The sequence below is a fragment of the Bison bison genome, unplaced genomic scaffold (assembly GCF_000754665.1).
Source record: "Bison bison bison isolate TAMUID 2011002044 unplaced genomic scaffold, Bison_UMD1.0 scf7180017864180, whole genome shotgun sequence".
Classification (NCBI taxonomy): Eukaryota; Metazoa; Chordata; class Mammalia; order Artiodactyla; family Bovidae; genus Bison; species Bison bison.
Genome location: NW_011494752.1, coordinates 13,888,597 through 13,907,477, shown reverse-complemented (window position 1 = coordinate 13,907,477; position 18,881 = coordinate 13,888,597). Strand labels below are relative to the sequence as shown.

Sequence of the window (18,881 nt, the reverse complement as noted above, 5' to 3'; positions counted from 1 at the left end):
GAGACCCCATAGACAGCGGCCCACCAGGCTCCCCCATCCCTGGGATTCTCCAGGCAAGAACACTGGAGTGGGTTGCCATTTCCTTCTCCAATGCATGAAAGTGAAAAGTGAAAGTGAAGTCGCTCAGTCGTGCCGACTCCTAGCGATCCCATGGACTGCAGCCCACCAGGCCCCTCTGTCCATGGGATTTTCCACGCAAGAGAACTGGAGTGGGGTGCCATTGCCTTCTCCGGAAGACCCAGCACAGCCAAAAAGAAATACATAAAAAACAGAAATTACCAGTCAGCATGAACTGATAGGCATTGTCAGAGATGGAGAAGATGTGGGGCGGGGCCTCCTGGCGCTTTTTGCCTCGGTAGGCTGCCACCACCTCGGGGTTGTACACCGGCAGCCACTTGTAGGGGTTGACGGTGACACAGAAGAGACCTGAATATGTCTGCACCATAAAAAAAAGGAATATAATTATTTCATGAGGACATTAATACTGGTTTTCAAAATGTTAACCGCCTGCATGAACAGGGGCCATGAGAACAAACTCACGTAGATCATCCAGGCTGCATAACGCTCTTTGAGGTTGTACAGCACAGCGGGCTCGTGCAGGTGGGTCATCATGGCCATGTCCTCGATCTTGTCAAACTTGGGAGGGTTCATGGGGAACACCTGTTCGCTGTTGAGAGTGAGTGTCTGGATATTGAGAGGAAAGGCAGGTGATGAGTGGGAGAGCCGATGTTCAGTATCCATGCTACCAGTGTGGAGAAAGTGCTGAGATATTGTGGTGCGATGACCCCATTACCATGGATAGCATCATGGATCATATCTGTGCCCAGAGATGGTCCATAACCACCTGTTCTTGTTGAATCTACGTGTGGTCAAACTGTGTAACCAGCTCTGGTCTGATGCCCCCAAGTCAGTGTGCCATTCTGCACCAGGAGTGGCTTACACCTGTGCAAAGCTGTAGAGCCCTTCAACCTCAGGGTGGCCAGGGGTACTCAGGATGGCCAAGGCCAGAGAAGCTTGTCTCTGTGTACCCCATTTGCTGTGAGTGCTACGGTGAGCTCAAGCTTGGAATACTGAAAAGAACTCTTGCAGCATATTTGGTACATCTTCACCTCGATATCTCTATTCACATGGGTCCCTTTGTCTAGAATATCTACATTGAAATTATGTCTAGCTACCTTCAGAGCTCTTCTTAGGTCCTCCCTCATCCATGACCTGTCTCTGCTCTCCCCTGTCTTTTCAAGGCTTCCAGAATTCCTTGCACCTCTGTTCTAATAGTTCAAACATTTGGACTTGGAGTATGGTCCATGGCCATATGGCCATGTATGGCCAAACAGTATTTTGAGACTAATACCTAATTTTCCCTTATCTGTTTTTCCCTCCTTTTAAGCATACAGCTGGCACTCCATTACTCAGGAAAGGTAGAAACTAGTGCATAAAAGAGAAACAGCCAGTAAGGCTTTCTAGTCTTTGCCATAAGCCTATATCCTTAGAAGAGCTTTGAGGGTTTTACTGAAAAAAGAAGATTTGCTGGTAAAGGCCACATCTCTAGAGGAAATTAGGCCCTTCTGCCCCACTGCCCTACACTAAAGAGAGAGACACCCAGAGTAGCACAAGGGAGATGGGAAAGTCTGTGAGTCTTGAAGATTCAGGGCTTGCTTCTTAGCAGATCCTTTAGGGGGACAGTGAGACCCAATATGGTATTACTGAAAATGTGGCACAACTCTTGGGAGTGGACCCCAATAGTAACTCAAGAAAATTTATTTCTGGCCCTTTTTAAAGAGACTAACATCAGAGGTTAAGTCAACAACAATAGTAATCACCTGTTTTGTATGCTTGGATTTGTGAACTGCGATTTGTACCCGTCATGTACTCTTGATACCTATCCTGGATGATAAACTTTGGGGAAATGGTTACTGAGATTTTCTCACCTTTGCAAAGTGATGGACACTGTGACCTAGATGTGGTAGTTGTCCAGTAAGTACTGAACTGAATAGTGAAAGTGTTAGTCACTCAGTCATGTCTGACTCTGTGTAACCCTATGGACACATGTGCTTGCCAGGCTCCTCTTTATGGAGTTCTCCAGGCAAGAATACTGAGAGGGTAGCCATTCCCTTCTCCGGGGGACCTTCTCAATCTGGAGATCGAACCTGGGTCTCCTGTATTGTAGGCAGATTCTTTACCATCTCAGCCACCTTGAACGGTGCTCTGTAATTCTCTGTAGTAAACTAGGCATTGCCTCTGGAGCTCCCTCTCTAAGTCACACCGCAGCCTAGAGAGTTCTATGTGGAATATTCACCAATCCAGCAGCAGTCTTCATCCATCTCTCCCTTCAATAGTCCAACCTCTTTCACCACCGCCTTCCCCTTTCCCCAGAGCAAACCTCACAAAAACTCTCAAAGCTCAAGTCCTTGGAGAAAGGAAGAGACAGGGGCAAAGGTGTGTGTCAAAGCAGTGTTCACCTGCCGTGTCACCATAAAGTAGATCAATGGAAGTCTTGTTCTGTTATCAGGTTGCCATGGATCAGCATGCAATTTCTAATATTCTACTCCAGAGGATGAAGGAGGATGCCCACGTTAGCAAGAACGTCTGAGATCAACACTTACCCGGTCATCGAGGGTCTTGACTGTGACTTTGTCGTTTTCCCTGCCCTGGATCATACCCTTCACGTACAATTCCTTATCATCCACTGCAAAGCAGGCTTTCTTGGAGTCGAACGGGCGGTTCTGAGCCTCGATTCTTTCCTTCTCCGATTTCCGCAGGTAGGGAGCTGCTTCTCCGAAAATGGCCATCTCCGCATCAGAACTCATGGCTGCAGGGGCTGGGGACACCAGGGCTGCTGAGGCGGGGGCTGAGGGGCTCTTGACTCTGAGGGGCCCAGCCTATTATCTCTATTCAAACAGGGGCCAGATTCAAAAGCTCTTGGGATTAACCCAGTTCCTGCGGAATCTAGGCCCAGGTTTGGGGGCCTAGAGCAGGCAAGTGGGGGCAAGCTAAAGGGGATATTTTACTCCAAGAAAAATTTTTGAGGGGTTGCTTTCAACTCTGAGTGTTGATTTTGGAACAGCTCTAAGTCCAGCTCCAAGTGTGGAAGTCTGAACCAATTAGAGGAATCTAAGCTGAGCTCAATAAAAGAGAACTCAGAAAACGCTTCCTTAATTCAATATCATATTTGAGCCTCATGATCTCTGTGTCATTCCCAAATCTTAAAGGTGTCTAAGAAGAATGACTGAATGTTGATAAATCCTAGTAGAAATTATCACAATTATGTAATTTGGAAGAGGAAAGAGTATTTTAATTGTCCTTTCAAATGATTGTGGATATTCTTTTTAGATACTGTACCAAAACTTACACATGATAGTTTCTGTGGTACTTTCTTAAAGGCTAGTCGCAGCATAGAATCGGAAACCACATCAACAAACATTTGGTACCTGTTACCTTATAATCTGTTGGTCTGTGTTGAACTTTGAATGAAACTTTTACCTATGTATAAACATCATACATCAATCATTTGAGAAACCTTGTTCACTGAATTCTACAACACTTCCAAATATCAACATATTTCATTGCACAATATAAAAAAATCACAGTCATTAATATCAGCACTCATTAGGAAATTCAAATATTAGGATGTTGTCAAGCTAATGGTGGTAGACACAAGTCTTTCAAAATTTCAATTTTTGCTTGAAAGCTCAACTCTATAACTAGTAACAAATACTTGTTTTCCTTGAAGTTGGATAAGCATACTTCATTGTTTTTTGAGAAAATGTCTGCCAAATATCCAAGTCTGGGAAACCATAGTTTGTCCACTAGTCATTCTTTCCAGGAAAAAGGATGCTTCATGAAACAAGTGGCTGGTTCATCTTGCAGCTGAGACAACTGCACACGTGCTTTCCCTCCAGACACCCTCAGAGTCCAGTGTGCAGCAGGAGAGCTTGTCACGCGGACTTCCTGTTCCATTACATAGAATATTATGAAGATGTGGATGAAGTTGAGGTGTGACAAAACCAATCATTTCCACTGCTGCAAAACTTGTCATTTTTTTCAATGAAGTTGGCTTTTTAAATAAAGAAAATTTTTTTCCAGTGTCAGTATATGGCAGTGAAGATTTCTACGACTGCTAGCACAGCTTGGTGCCATGTCTTGGTTTGTAATAAAGCACTAGAACTTTTATCCATCCTTGCTTTTGCATCATTACATCCACACAGTGAAGACGGGGCAAATGGTGTCTGGGTATTATATTAAAATTTTTTTGACCTCATGTACCTCTCCAAGGTACCTCTCCATGGATGTCCAAGGATCCATGGGTCACGTTTTTTTCTTTTTAAAAAATTGATTAATTAATTGGCCATGATGTGTCTTTGTAGCTGTGTGAGTGCTTTTCCCCAGTTGCCATGAGTGGGAGGCTACACTGGTTGTGGAGTACGGGTTTCTCATTGCAGTAGCTTCCCCTGTTGTGGGGCACAGGCTCTGGGTGCTTGGGCTTCAGTAGTTGCGGCACATGGACCCTAGAGCTTGACTCGGTAGTTGCGGTGCCTGGGTTTAGTTGTTCTGCGGTTGTGGGAGTTTCCTGGACCAGGGATCTAACCCATGTCCACTACGTTGGCAGGCAGACTCCTAACCACTGGGCCACCAGGGAAGTCCCCATGGGTAACATTTTGAGAATGGTTGGACCAGAGCATGAAGAAATCTCATCAGGCTGCTTGACTTCAGCCTGGTACCCAAAGTGCTGAAAGTTGATCCATATCAAAATCACCTGCCACAGAATCTCTGTGGTTGAGACTGAGGAAACCGAATTTTTCCCAGGGGCCTCAAACACAGTGATGTTTGGGAACATTATTTTGCTTTTCTAAAACCATGGCATAGTCCCAATGGTCATACACAAAGTGATTTAGGCAACTGTTTCTTAATTTTAATAGTGATATGTTTATTTTAAAGTTTATTACCTTATTCTACAAATATCTACAAAATCTACAATGCCATGAACAATTTTACATCCCATAAATACAGGATAAAACCTTCTCTATTATGATACTTTTTTCATTGCTTCTAAGATGCATCCCAAGTGTAGAGATAATATTCTGTGAAAATTGCGAAGAAAATTAGAACTTATAAAATAGGGTCAGTCAATTCAGTCATGTCTGACTCTTTGCAAACATATGGACTGCAGCATGCCAGGCTTCTGTGTCCATCACTAACTCCCGGAGCTTGCTCAAACTCATGTCTATCAAGTCAGTGATGCCATCCAACCATCTCACCCTCTGCTGCCGCCTTTTCCCCACTGCCTTTAATCTTTCCCAGCATCAGGGTCTTTTCCAATGAGTCAGTTCTTTGCATCAGAAGAAACTGACTCATTACATGGACCACAGCCTTGTCTAATTGAATGAAATTGTGAGCCATGCTGTCTAGGGCCACCCAAGATGGATGGGTCATGGTGGAGAGTTCTGACAAAATGTGGTCCACTGGAGAAAGGAATGGCAAACCACTTCAGTATTCTTGCCTTGAGAACCCCATGAACAGTAGGAAAAGGCAAAAAGATACGACACTGAAGAAAAAACATAGGGTAGTATGACTGTGAAGTATCTGTTTATATAGTGATGGAAAGCAGTGTTTCTCTTCTTTGGTGTGTAGGAATCCAACTGGGAGTCTTGTTGAAATGGATATTGTGATTCAGCAGGTATGAGTACAGTTTGAGACTGTGAATATCTAAATATCTCAGCTGACACTCATATAGATGGTTCACACTTTCATAGCAAGCATATAAGGTAGCTTTGAAAAACACATTTAAGAAAAAAAAAGGAAACAAGTCAAAATACTAAATGAATTGGTTTCTGGTATTACGTGAATATTGAAAACTTTGTGATGATTGCATAAGACTGAAGTCTGAAGGTGGGTGGTCAAGCTTAGCTTGTGGTCAAGCTATGTCTTTAGGCCTCCTAGAAAAATAGGACCTTCCATCTGGGATTCAGGTCATGACCAGTCTTGAGGTGGAGATTTCTCTTTTTCTACCCACAACTCCAACTGTGACTGAAAATCCAGTATCTTTTCATTTCCTCTATTACCCTGCATAGATGATGCATGAGTTGTCTCTGTGATATTCTGGCAAATGTGTTGTCCAGGCTACTCAAACACCTTCCAGGATGACTATTTTCCATTTTGGAAAAATTTTGGAAGTTTTTGAAAATCACTTGGGAAATGTTTCTCAGGCCAAAGATTCTTCTTGCTTTAAACTGAAATCTGGGTTTCTGTGACTTCAGGATGTTCCATCCTCATTCCCGTTCTTGGTAACAACAAAAAGAGTTCAAATCTTCTTCCTAGAAGACAAGTCTACACCAATTTGATGGCTGCTCTGGGTTCCCCTTAGCTTTTTCTTTTCCAGGCTGAATAAGCCCAGGACCATCTCCATCTTCTTCTGCTGCTTTGGCACCTCCTTTACAGTCACGGTGAGCTCACTCCTGTTAATCTCTCGAGGTGTGGCACCCAGACCACATGTCATTCTCCGTCAGCATTGCACTCACCTCTCCTGACCTAGGTGTTACGCCTGGGGTGGTGACTGCCTTCTGGCAGTCTCATCACACTGCTGACTCACTAGTCACTGTCCAGCAAAGCCCCTCGATCCGCTGCCTACGTGTGGTTGCTAAGTCAGATCTTGTCCCCATATTTATACAACTGTACTCTGGGGCCCAGGCTAAAACCATTTATGCTTGGCTGATAAACTTAGCCTTGTTAGGTCTGATCCAACTCCCTTGGCATGACTTGTGGTGTCCCTGGAGGCTCTACCCCCAGAAAGTCCCCTAATTAGCTTCTCCTCGGTTTTAAGAGCTTAACCTACTTCCAAGCCTACACAGCTGTGTCCCTTCAACCATCCACTCTGTTCCAGCCTTCAGGGTCTTCCAATGGAGATAGTCATTCCGGTCTACCTAACCTCTATCACCACCTTTTCACTGCTCCCCACCCCCTCTTTCTGCTGTCAGTGTACATGACACTGATCTCAACTTACATCCTTCTCCTGGGGATTTCTCAGCTACTGTATCTTGTCAACAGCGGTGCGGTCATGACTTAATTATACTTTGCTTTCCTTGGTCCTGATTCATCTAGAGTTACCTCCAAAAGTGCAGATTTTGAAGGGGGGTGTTTTTATTACTCTAGCGGACATAAGGTTGAATCCATTTCTCCTTATTCTCTCAGCATTATCTGTGAGTAAAGGCATAGCTGAGTGGACTCAGGGGTGTGGACCCTGCTCAAAAAACCTCAAAGTTAGACTTGTGTGAAGACTGAATCTTGAGCCTATGAACATCATGCTCATTGCCAACTAAGTATATTGGCTTGGAGCTTACATGTCAGAGTTCTGCAGTGTATTTTATTATTCTCAGTATGATGGGCAAATTTGGGAAGCCATTCGTCCTTAGATACAATTTGCACATTTGTAATCTGCCTTTAGAAATACTTAAGTAACTGATTTTAATTTCACCATTTTTAGCTTCTTATGAGTGCGACAAGGATGACAATGTATAAAATGTTTGCTAATTTCAATCAATTACTGTATTCCCAACCGAAATAGTAACTCTTACCTTCTTGGTTCCCAAAGCAACCGTCAGTGTCCTTCAGAAATGAAGTATCTTCTTGGGTGGTGGTTCCAGAAATCAAAACCAAACAAAAACAAAGAAAAATGAACTATGAAGAGTTAAATAAATCTAGGAACTGTGCTTGTTCTAAATTTATCTACTTTTAAATGGGTACACAGTAGATGGTGTGGTATGGAAATAAATTTTCCATTTTCCTTTTGGTTAAGTTCTTTATTCTTTAAATAATTGGTTAAATACAATATTGATTACTAATTTTTTTGAGTATCTTCTGTGTGTGCCAAGTACCATGTTAGCTCCTTGGTGGTTTGGTTGCTAAGTCATGTCTGACTCTTGCAAGTCCATGGACTGTAGCCCACCCAGGCTCCTCTGTCCATGGAATTTCCTAGGCAAGAATACTGGAGTAGGTTGCCTTTTCCTTCTCCAGGAGTTAGCGCCTTAAGCAGGTATAAAAAAGGATAAAGACAGTCTCTACTCTAAAATAATGCAAAATATAGTACAGGGTAAGAGAAGTGGTCAAATAAATCCTTATACAAGGAAGAATAATGCAAATTCTGTAAGAGTCTAAATGAAATGTTAGGGGACTTACAGAGATGATGCTTCTGGCTGAGTGTAGGGGGCTGTGAGGGGTCAGGGAAGAAAGGAAGAGGAAGAATCATCCAGACTGTTACCTGAATCTTTAGATCAGTTAGTTGAGTTCTTTGGCAATGGGAGAAAAGTTGTGAATTATAGGCAAGACTTCTTTAAGAGGTCTAGGAAGGGCACTCTCTTAAATATACTATATTCTGTTGGAGAAGATGAAGGTACGTCAGCTGATAACTCATTTGGGACTAACCTCAGTCCACAAGTTTATAACCTGCATGAAGATCTCAAGGTATCATAAGAGTCTGAATAATTTCCCATATAAAATCTGCCTTCAACTTCCCATTTACCATAGAGTACTGCTATAGAATCAGAGAATCATGTCATGAAATACTGTTTAGGTAGAAACAGACATTTCAACACTTGCTTTACTACTTTGGTTGCCTCCTTTTATCTTTTTCTTTGATGAGTCTTTAAAAGATTTCTAGCTACATCCTAAAATTCTCCCACATTTTTCCAGAAACAATTAAATGATTAAGTATTTTATTTTGAACCCTCAGTTCAAAAGAAACCAGACGTGGAGGCAGAACCTTAGGTTTCTAATGCCAGTCCTGTAAAGTAGCTGTTGTAATGTCTCTGGGCTTTGGTTCCCTTCTGTCAAATGAGACAGACCAGAAAATCTCAAGATTCCTCTTAGCTCTGTGAATGTATGGCAGGAGGCTTTCTGGTGAAGATGGTGGCCAGAAATCAAAGCCTCCCAAGTCTCTTCTGAGAAATGCTTCTGCAGGGTCAGACATGACCCAGCCCAAAGTCCACCGGGCACACCGTGCAAGAGCAATCTGGAAACCAGTCATTCCTAAGCAGACTAAGGATGCATTCTGAGATGGATAAAATGCATGAGAGGATTTCTTCCCACAATTATCTTCCAGATATCCTGACATAAGAAAAACATTTAAATGATCACAAAAATTTCAAATAATAGTTCAAGGCAATTGCAGAAGAGATATCACAAATTAGCAGGTTTATTTGCTGACTGCATGTTATAATATTGACTTAAACAATTAGAAGGGTAAGTATGCATTGTATTCAGCTTCATATCCTGCAAGGTAATTTTTTTGGTCTCATAATTGCTTATATTCTTGTCTTTTTACTCCTTGTAGAAGCTTCTTGAAAGGCTTTGTCATCTTGTCTTCCATACTGCGCTTAACACAGTTCCTTGCACTTTACTAGGTCCTCAGCAAAGGCTACTGTATTGCTTTCTCTTCTTCTTTCCGCATAACCTAATCAGGTATAATCAGAGTGACATGGAGCAGAAAAGTGGGCACTGGTGAGCACTTACCTCACGATGCTGCGGTCAAAGCGGTTTCAGAAGCGTGACCCGCCGGGCTCCCTTTATACCCCCAAATCTGCAAGCCCAGCGCTCTAGCTTGGCTATATTTGGGGATCACCATTCACTTGTTAGATGTAAATGCGTCGTAGCACTGATCTCTCACTCTTGTTAAGTTACTTGGATAAATGACCAGCGGAGGCTGTGTAATGCCAAGTCAGCTGCGTAGGGATTTTGACGTTGGACACAGATCTTTGAGACTTAGAGAGTACTAGGGACTGAGTAGAACTGGGGCAGAGTGTGTTGAGAAGGTCAGTGAAGGGCAGAGACACAGGATGAATTGTCAAGCAATGGGTGATCAATAGCATGGATACTAATTACGTCTCCTTTACCAAGGACTGTAAACATGAGATAGTGTGTGCCTCTTCTCAGAAATTTCCAGAAAACATAATATTGGCCATTTAACATATCCATTCTTTTTTTTTTAACATTGAAAAAATTGAGGTATAGTTGATTTACAACATTGTGTTAGTTTCAGGTATATAGCAAAGTATTTCAGTTATATATATATATATGTGTGTGTGTATTTATATTTCAGATTTGTTTTCCTTATATTACAAAATATTGAGTATAGTTCTTTGTGCTATGTAGTAGGTCCTTGATGTTTATCTATTTTCTATATAGTAGTGTGTATCTGTTAATCCCAAATTCCTAATTTATTCTTTTCTCCCTCCATTTCCCCCTTTGGTAACCATAAATTTGTTTCCTATGTCTGTGGCTCTATTTCTGTTTTGTGTATAAGTTCGTATGTATCCATTTTTTTTTTTTAGATTTCACATATATGCCATATCACATGATATTTGTCTGGCTTACTTCGACTTAATATGATGATTTCTGCTTTGTTTTGCTTAGTCTCTCAGTCACATCCAACTCTTTGTGACCCCATGGACTATAGCCCATCAGACTCCTCTGTCCATAGGATTTCCCAGGCAAGCATTCTGGAGTGAGTTGCCATTTTCTTCTTAAGGGGATCTTCCTGACCTAGGAATTGAACCTGCATCTCCTGTGTCTTCTGCATTGGCAGGCGGATTCTTTACCACTGAGCTATCTGGGAAGCCCCATTATAAAATTAAGAGCAAGCTTAAATTAAAAAAAAAAAGTCGTAAAGTTCTAGAAGTTCTAATGAAAATACATAGTCTGTGTGACAACTCTTATGTTTGCATAGGTTTTTTTGGCTGAGACGGAAGTGATGCTTGAATATGTAGGAATAACCATACATATTAGAAGTTAGAGCCATTTACAGTATTACAGTCTGACTTGTTTATGTTGTATATGATCAATGTGTACTGAATTACATTCAATATTTTTTAATAACCTATAATGGAATGTAATCTGAAAAAAAATAACTGAATCACTTTGCCATATAGCCCAAACTAACACAATATTGTAAATCAACTATGCGTGCCTGTGTCCTAAGTCGCTTCAGTTGTGTCTGACTCTTTGCAACCCTGTGAACTATAGCCGGCCAGTCTCCTCTGTCCATGAGATTCTCCAGGCAAGAATATTGGAGTGAGTTGCCATGCCCTCCTCTAACCCAGGGATCGAACCTGCATCTCCTGTGACTCCTGCATTGCAGGTGGATTCTTTACCCCTGAGCCACTGGGGAAGCCCAAATCAACTATCCTTAAATTAAAAAAAAAAAAAAGATTCTCTAGTTTTCCAGTGGGTAGTCTCATGTAAGTAAGGCATTTCCAAATGACAGCATGCATTAGTGAAAATGAAACTGTAGGCAGAGGAAGAAGCAGATAGGAATAAAACTTCCACAATAGCATTTTCTAAAGTAGATTTGACAGAATGCTGATTCTCAGAGAAACTGTGAAATAAAAGGTTCTGTGGTTAAATGAGTTTGGGAAATGTGGCCAACTCTATTCCCTGCTATTGGAAATTCACCATAAATATTAGCATGGTAAGGAATCTGAGAAGCCTACCAGTAAAGAACCACGAAGAACTTTCTTGTAACTGGTGATGTGCTGTTGGAACACCATCTTACTCCCTGCTCAAGAAAACGAGAACAGAAGGCTGAAGACTGCAGTCCATAGAGTTGTCTCTGTTTCTTAGCAACATTTGGCCTAGAACAAAGCAACAGAGAGCGATCAGGCAAACACACAGCCGCTTTTATTCAAGGGACAGCCTCTTTTGTATGTAGCAGATGCTCAGTAAATGTTGTTCCTGTGAATAAACCAGTCAAGACAATTCATGGGGAATCTGTGTTGAAAGAGGGTTGGAGTGATAAAGTGGAAAAGAATGGAATCAGACTGAGTCTCACTTAAGAGTAAGAGTTTATATTTATTTTTATTTATTTATTTTTTAAAATTTAAATTTATTTATTTTGATTGGAGGCTAATTACTTTACAATATTGTATTGGTTTTGCCATACATTAACATGAATCCACCATGAGTGTGAGAGTTTATTTTTATTAAGAGCTCACCACGCACCCAGGCTTTATCCATATTGGCTCACTTACGCTTTGTAATAGTTTTGGGAGGTAGGTGCTAACATTATCCCCATTTTATGGCTGAAGAAATTGGGCCATTGAGAGTTTCAGTAACCTGCCTGAGGCCATGCAACCAGCAAGTGGCAGAAATGGGATTCAAATCCTCTCTGGCTTTAGAGCCAGTGCCTATAACCTTTCACTTTTGCAAGCCCAGCACTTTTGAGTGCTGGCATACTGAGGAATGGAGACATGAAATAGGGACTCTGCCCCAAAGGAGGTGGTTGGTAATGGACATGGGAAGAGAGTACAGAGACACAAAAAGTACAATTTATTTTTCCAAGGTAAACTTTAGCGCCAAGATGAGTGGGATGCCCAGTGGATTAGATGTATGGACAAGGTGTTTGAAACCCATAAGGTATGTTGTGCATGTAAAATATTATCAGAGTTCTTACTAATGAAATGGTACCACTTTGGAAGAGAGGAGAGCTCTGAAGGGGCTGGTGATTGTGGAGATGATGATAATAATGCTTTTTATCAGTTCAGTTCAGTCGCTCAGTCGTGTCCGACTCTTTGGGACCCCATGAATCGCAGCAGGCCAGGCCTCCCTGTCCATCACCAACTCCCGGAGATCACCCAGACTCACGTCCATTGAGTCAGTGATGCCATCCAGCCATCTCATCCTCTATCGTCCCCTTCTCCTCCTGCCCCCAATCCCTCCCAGCATCAGAGTCTTTTCCAATGAGTCAACAATTTGCATGAGGTGGCCAAAGTATTGGACTTTCAGCTTTAGCATCATTGCTTCTAAAGAAATCCCAGGGCTGATCTCCTTCAGAATGGACTGGTTGGATCTCCTTGCAGTCCAAGGGACTCTCAAGAGTCTTCTCCAATACCACAGTTCGAAAGCATCAGTTCTTCAGCATTCAGCCTTCTTTACAGTCCAACTCTCACATCCATACATGATCACAGGAAAAACTATAGCCTTGACTAGACGAACCTTTGTTGGCAAAGTAATGTCTCTGCTTTTGAATATGCTATCTAGGTTCTTTCCAATTTACAGGGGCTTCCCTGGTAACTCAGAGGGTAAAGAATCTGCCTGTAATGCTGGAGACCCAGGTTCAATCCTTGGGTCAGGAAGATCTCCTGGAGAAGGGAATGGCTACCCACTCCAGTATTCTTGCCTGGAGAATCCCATGGACAGAGGAGCTTGGTGGGCTACAGTCCATAGGGTCACAAATTTTATGTTTTATTATGTTTATTTTTCTCTGCAAGCCTTAGGGGGTTATATTACTTATATTATTAAGTACTAATAATAATCATTATTATTTCTGTTGTCCACACAGAAAACTGAGGCCTAAGGGGATTAAGTGATTGACCAAAAGGCCCCACAGCTTGTACACAATGGAGCCAGAAGCGGCATCCCTGGTGTCTGGTTCCTGAGTTTTTCTTCTATCCTCTGCTCTCTCTTAGAGGAGGGAGATTTTGAGAGCACAGGGAGGAGGTTTCAGGCTTAGGGATCGTGGGGGATTGCAGGGACTGTGGTTAGAAACAAGATTTCAGGAAGGTGTTTCAGGAAGGTGGACTGGGCAAGCCTAGAGGGAAGGGTTGGGGGTAACACGGAGGTGAAGCTGGAGAAGTGGGCTGGGCTTGTCTCCGATGGGCTCCTGATGACCCTGGAAGGAATCAGGGCATTATTCTGAGATGATTGGAGAATGTTTCAAGGTTTTTAAGCAGAAAAGTAAATATATACACACACATGTACACACACACACTTAGGCCTGGCAAAAAAATAAGAAGAGAGAGAACCCTAGGAGGTGAAAGGAATATGTTTGCCAGTATAAGATCTCTCTGAGCTCAAGACTTATTTTTTGAGGGCCTACCCCACATTATATTAATATCTTAAAATCCACTCAATATATTTATTAAACATACATGCGTGTTAGGTCATTTCAGTTGTGTCTGACTCTTTGTGATCCTATGGACTGTAGCCTGCCAGGTTCCTCTGTCCATGGGATTCTCCAGGCAAGAATAGTGGAGTGGGTTGCCATTTCCTTCTTTAGGAGATCTTCCCAACCCAGGGATTGAACCCACGTCCCTTGTGTCTCCTGCATTGGCAGGTGGGCTCTTTATCACTAGTGCCACCTGGGAAGTCCACATTAAACATACAAGTAATATCTATTTGCCTTGAGAAGGAAATGGCAAACCACTCCAGTATTCTTGCCTGGAGAATCTCATGGACACAGGAGCCTGCAGGGCTACATTCTATAGGGTTGCAAAGAGTCGAACACAACTGAAGTGGCTTAGCAAGCAAACAATATCTATTTCCATTGAATATAAAAAATAATCATAGTGGAAAACAAAGAGGGCCTTGATTCAGCAGGACAGAAATGAGATGTAAAAGGAAAGAGAAAACCCAAGGGATACCCTGAAGGCAGGACCAACAGGACTTTGATGCCGCTGGGTTTGAGGAGGGAAATGAAATCAGAGAATCTTGCCTTTCATCCAGCCCTCACAGCAGCTGAGAAATCTAGGGGCATGACACCAGCCCAGGAGCAATACTGAAGGGGGAAATATGAATTTATTTTTTAAATTGGAGTAGTAGTCTGTAGCTCACACCCACGGCATTGTTCCATCTCTCCCAACTTCAAGACTCTTCTGTCCATGAGGCCTTTCTCCAGTCTTGTTACAAAATCATTTTGTCAACTCTAAAGTGACGGGGACTTTATTTGTGTCAAAATAACTCAAGGGAAGTGGTGTTTTCAAGAGAGAGGATATAATAAAAAGCTCTACAGGCAAGATGGAGAAAAGGAAGACCATGAAAAGGGCATTAGGTCAGTCACAGAGGTGATCCTGACATGAATGTCAGCAGGATGGTGGGGGTGGAAGCCCTGAAGGCAAGGATTAAGGAGTGACAGGTGTCAAGGAGGAGGAAAAAGTTTTCCTCATTTCCCTGGGAGCAAATCTCTCCACCAATCACTATAGGAAGTGCATTCAGAGGACATGATTTGGATGGATAAAGCGGTAGCAGGGCCAACTAGAGAGGCCCAGAAAGCAAGTGTAATCAAGGTCGTGGCTTGGAGGGCTACTTGAGAAGAAAGGGCAATTAATTGTCCTAATTGGAGGATCACCCTCACCCCTCACAACCATCTAAAAGCTTATGTAAAAGATGAAATTTCAGAAACCAGCGAGAAGGTCTCCCGCCGCCAGGAACAGAAATTTCTGGGCAAAAGTCACAGGACAGGTACATTTGTGAAGGATATATATTTATATTTAATCACCTAATTAAAAACACTGAGTGAGAATATTAGCTTGCAGAACTAGAATATTGCCTTGAATATTATTAGCTAATCGAACTCTGACATTACAGAATCAGAAATTGAGGTTCCGGACAGGTTGCCTAATTCATCTTAATTAATTAAACAGAACTTTCCCCATTTAACTCTCAGATCCAAGAGTGCTAGTTCAGAACACTCTCAAGTGCAACACATAATCTTCTGCACTGCTAGCATTTATGCACTCACTTTTGCAAAGAAAAAAGCTGATGGATTATCCAGTGTGTGTGTGTGTGTGCGTGCTCAGTCGTGCCCAACTCTTTGTGACCCCGAGGACTGTAGCCCACCAGGTTCCTCTGTCCGTGGAATTTTCCAGGCAAGAATACTATAGCGGGTTGCCATTTCCTTCTCCAGGGGATCTTCCTGACCCAGGGATCAAACCCACGTCTCTCGAGTCTGCTGACGTGGGTTCTTTACCACTAGTGCCGCCTGGGAAGCCCAGTGCAATACATAACCTCTGCACTGCTAGCATGTATGCGCTTCAGTTTTGCAAAACAAAAAGTTGATAGGAGATTATCCAGAGAATTGCTTAAATTGATTTTCCTTTAGTCAACGAGGACATAGATTTATCACTTCTACAGGTGGGAAAACTGAGGCTTGGCGAGATTAAGTGACTAGTCATATAGCTAGTAAGTGACAGAATGGGAACTAGAAGAAGTCCAGTTTGTGTTTTCACTACAAGACAGCTGCCTCTGGCTTTGCAAGCTCCTGGAAGACACTAACGTTCTCCGAATTATACACGCTTCTCAGAACTACACACAAACCAGGCGTCCTTCTCTGAAAACATCCTGGAGAGCATGTGTTCATGACCTGGGAACATTGTGTCCAGAAAATTAGTCTGCTCAGTAAACTGAAGAGCTCCCTCAATCTGGCCTCGTAACTTTGACTGATGGCTGTGAGAGTTAAGGTCTCCATCATTTCACCTTTTATGTTGCACTTTGATTACTTCAGTTGCTTAAAGCCTCATTAGAACAAAGGAAAGCATGATTGATTACTTTTTAAAATTTTTATTTGATCGAAATTATGCTTGATTTACAGTGTGTTAGTTTCTGCTGTACAGCAACACAATTCAGTTATACATACATTCTTTTTCATGTTCTTTTCTGTTATTATTTATCACAGGATTGAATATAGTTCCCTGTGCTATACAGTAGAACCTTGTTGTTCATGATTATTACCTTTTTTCTTAAAAATTCATACCGTTTTATTCTATAATAAAAACATTTTTCTAAACCATGATCAAAAACTTTGCTGGGCACAGCCCAAATGTATATTTACATGGTTAAAATCTGCATGATAATTTAGTCACTTAGAGTGGACTTTGAGAGTCAGAATGTTGGGGTTCACATCCAGACTTCACCTTTTAAACTGTGTGAATTTGGGCAATAAGGCAAAACTTCTTCTGCTTTTCTGGGCCTCAGTTTCTTTATCTGTAAAATGGGGCTAATAATAATACCTAACTCATGGGCTTCTCGTGACAACTGAGTTAATGAATGCATCATAGGCTCCTTTTTGAAAGTGACACAGAGTGGGTGAGACCATGTCAACAGGCAAGCCTGAGACTCAGAAGCCAGGAGCTTTCTCTAGAGAATGTACCAACCACTGGCAGTGCCAGTTGGCTCTGGAAGTCAGGACAATGTGTTCTATGTTGTTCTCTCGTGTCTTTTTTGTTGTTGTTTGGTGAGGCTCACCAGCTGACCACAGCCAGACTATTATTCATCCAGTCTTCCCATTTTCTTGTTCATATGGCACAAAACATCTTTTTTTTTTTTCCTCTTCTGTGCAGCATGCAGGATCTTAGTTACCCGACCAAGGAGCAAACCCACATCCCCTTCAGTGGAAGTGCAGAATCCCAGCCACTGGACCACCAAGGAATCCCCTCAGAACATTCTTAAGTTACCGCTTGCCCCTCAATACCACACACAACAATAAATCAAAAGAAGGAAGATGAGGCCTGGATATCTCCAAGCAGGGTGACCCTTTACCCTAATTTGCTTGGATTTGAAGAGATTCCTGAGACTTTCAGTTTTAAAATCAGGACAGTCCTTGGCAAACTCAGATAAATTTATCACCCTACCCAAAAGGTTGTTGAAGGTATGATAGTAAAGATGAGGTTGAATGAAACGAGCTGAGATCTGTCACCAAGCCAGGATAGTGATAAAAATCACATGTGGAACTGATAATTTTAAAACTATAAGACACTCATTCAATTGTTTATTCACTAAACAACCGCTGAGGACTTACAACATGCTGAGAAGATTTTAAGTGCTAGAGGACAGAACAGGCAAAGTTTGCCTTAAATTCTATTTGAGTGTGTGTATGTGGGAACAACAGATATCAAGTGTCAATTAGTGATAAATTCTCTGAAGGAAAGAAAAATTAGGATAAGGAAACAGTGGCTGTGTGGTGTCTACATAGATCAATCAAGGAAGGTTTCTCTGAAGATGTGATATTTGAGCAGACACTTATTGAAGGAGCAAGCCAGGAGAATATCAACCAGGCACAGTATTTCAGGCAGAGGAAACAAATGCAAACTCTTTGGGAGGGGAACTTGGCTGCACAGGAACAGAGTAAAGGCCAGTGGGGAAGGAGCCAGGAATACTGTAGTAAGGAATGAAGTGGCAGAAGTGGCCATGGGCCAGATAGTTAAAGTCTTGCAAATGCAGCTAAGGATATAGGGTTTTACATGCCAGCTGTTACTATAAAGCTAGCTTTATTCTTCCTATAGGGCTTCCTAAGTGCCTTAGTGGTAAAGAATCCACCTGCCGGTGCAGGAGATGTGGGTTCAATCCCTGGGTCAGGAAGATCTCCTGAAGAAGGAAGTAGCAATGCACTCAGGTATTTTGCCTGGAAGATCCCATGGATAGCGAGCATGGAGGGCTACAGTCCATCCAGTGGTAAAGAATGGCACACAACTGAGTGATTAAGCATGCACCCACGCGTTCTTCCTTATTCTCTGTTGAGGGCTGGCCCTCCCAGTTCAGTTCAGTTCAGTCACTCATTTGTGTCTGACTCTTTGCGAACCCATGGACTGCAGCACGCCAGGCCTCCCTGTCCATAACCAACTCCCAGAGTCCACCCAAACCCATGCCCATTGAGTCGGTGATGCCATCCAACCATCTCATCCTCTGTTGCCCCTCCTCCCCTCAATCTTTTCCAGCATCAGGGTCTTTTCGAATGAGTCAGTTCTTTGCATTAGGTGGCCAAAGGATTGGAGTTTCAGCTTCAGCACCAGTCCTTCCAGTGAACATTCAGGACTGATTTCCTTTAGGATGGACTGGTTGGATCTCCTTGCAGGCCAAGGGATTCTCAAGAGTCTTCTCCAACACCACAGTTCAAAAGCATCAATTCTTCAGCCCTCAACTTTCTTTATAGTCCAACTCACATCCACACATGACTACTGGAAAAATCAGAGCTTTGACTAGATGGATCTTTATTGGCAAAGTAATGTCTCTGCTTTTTAATAAGCTGTCTAGGTTGGTCATAACTTTTCTTCCAAGAAGCAAGCGTCTTTTAATTTCATGGCTGCAATCACCATTTGCAGTGATTTTGGAGCCCCCAAAAATAG

At 42.4% G+C, this 18,881-nt stretch overlaps 1 protein-coding gene across 1 annotated transcript in view; it reads right to left on the bottom strand.

Moving 5' to 3' along the window:
* The window catches only part of MYH13 (myosin, heavy chain 13, skeletal muscle), a 49,791-nt gene extending 47,002 nt beyond the window's left edge, over nt 1-2,789 (bottom strand). Inside the window, exons 1-3 of the mRNA XM_010843191.1 lie at nt 2,598-2,789; nt 541-684; nt 280-436 (exon numbers count right to left, since the gene is read on the bottom strand). Coding sequence (XP_010841493.1) covers nt 280-436; nt 541-684; nt 2,598-2,789 — 493 coding nt within the window. The remainder of the gene's footprint in view (nt 1-279; nt 437-540; nt 685-2,597) is intronic.
* Between the last annotated feature and the right edge of the window lie 16,092 nt (nt 2,790-18,881).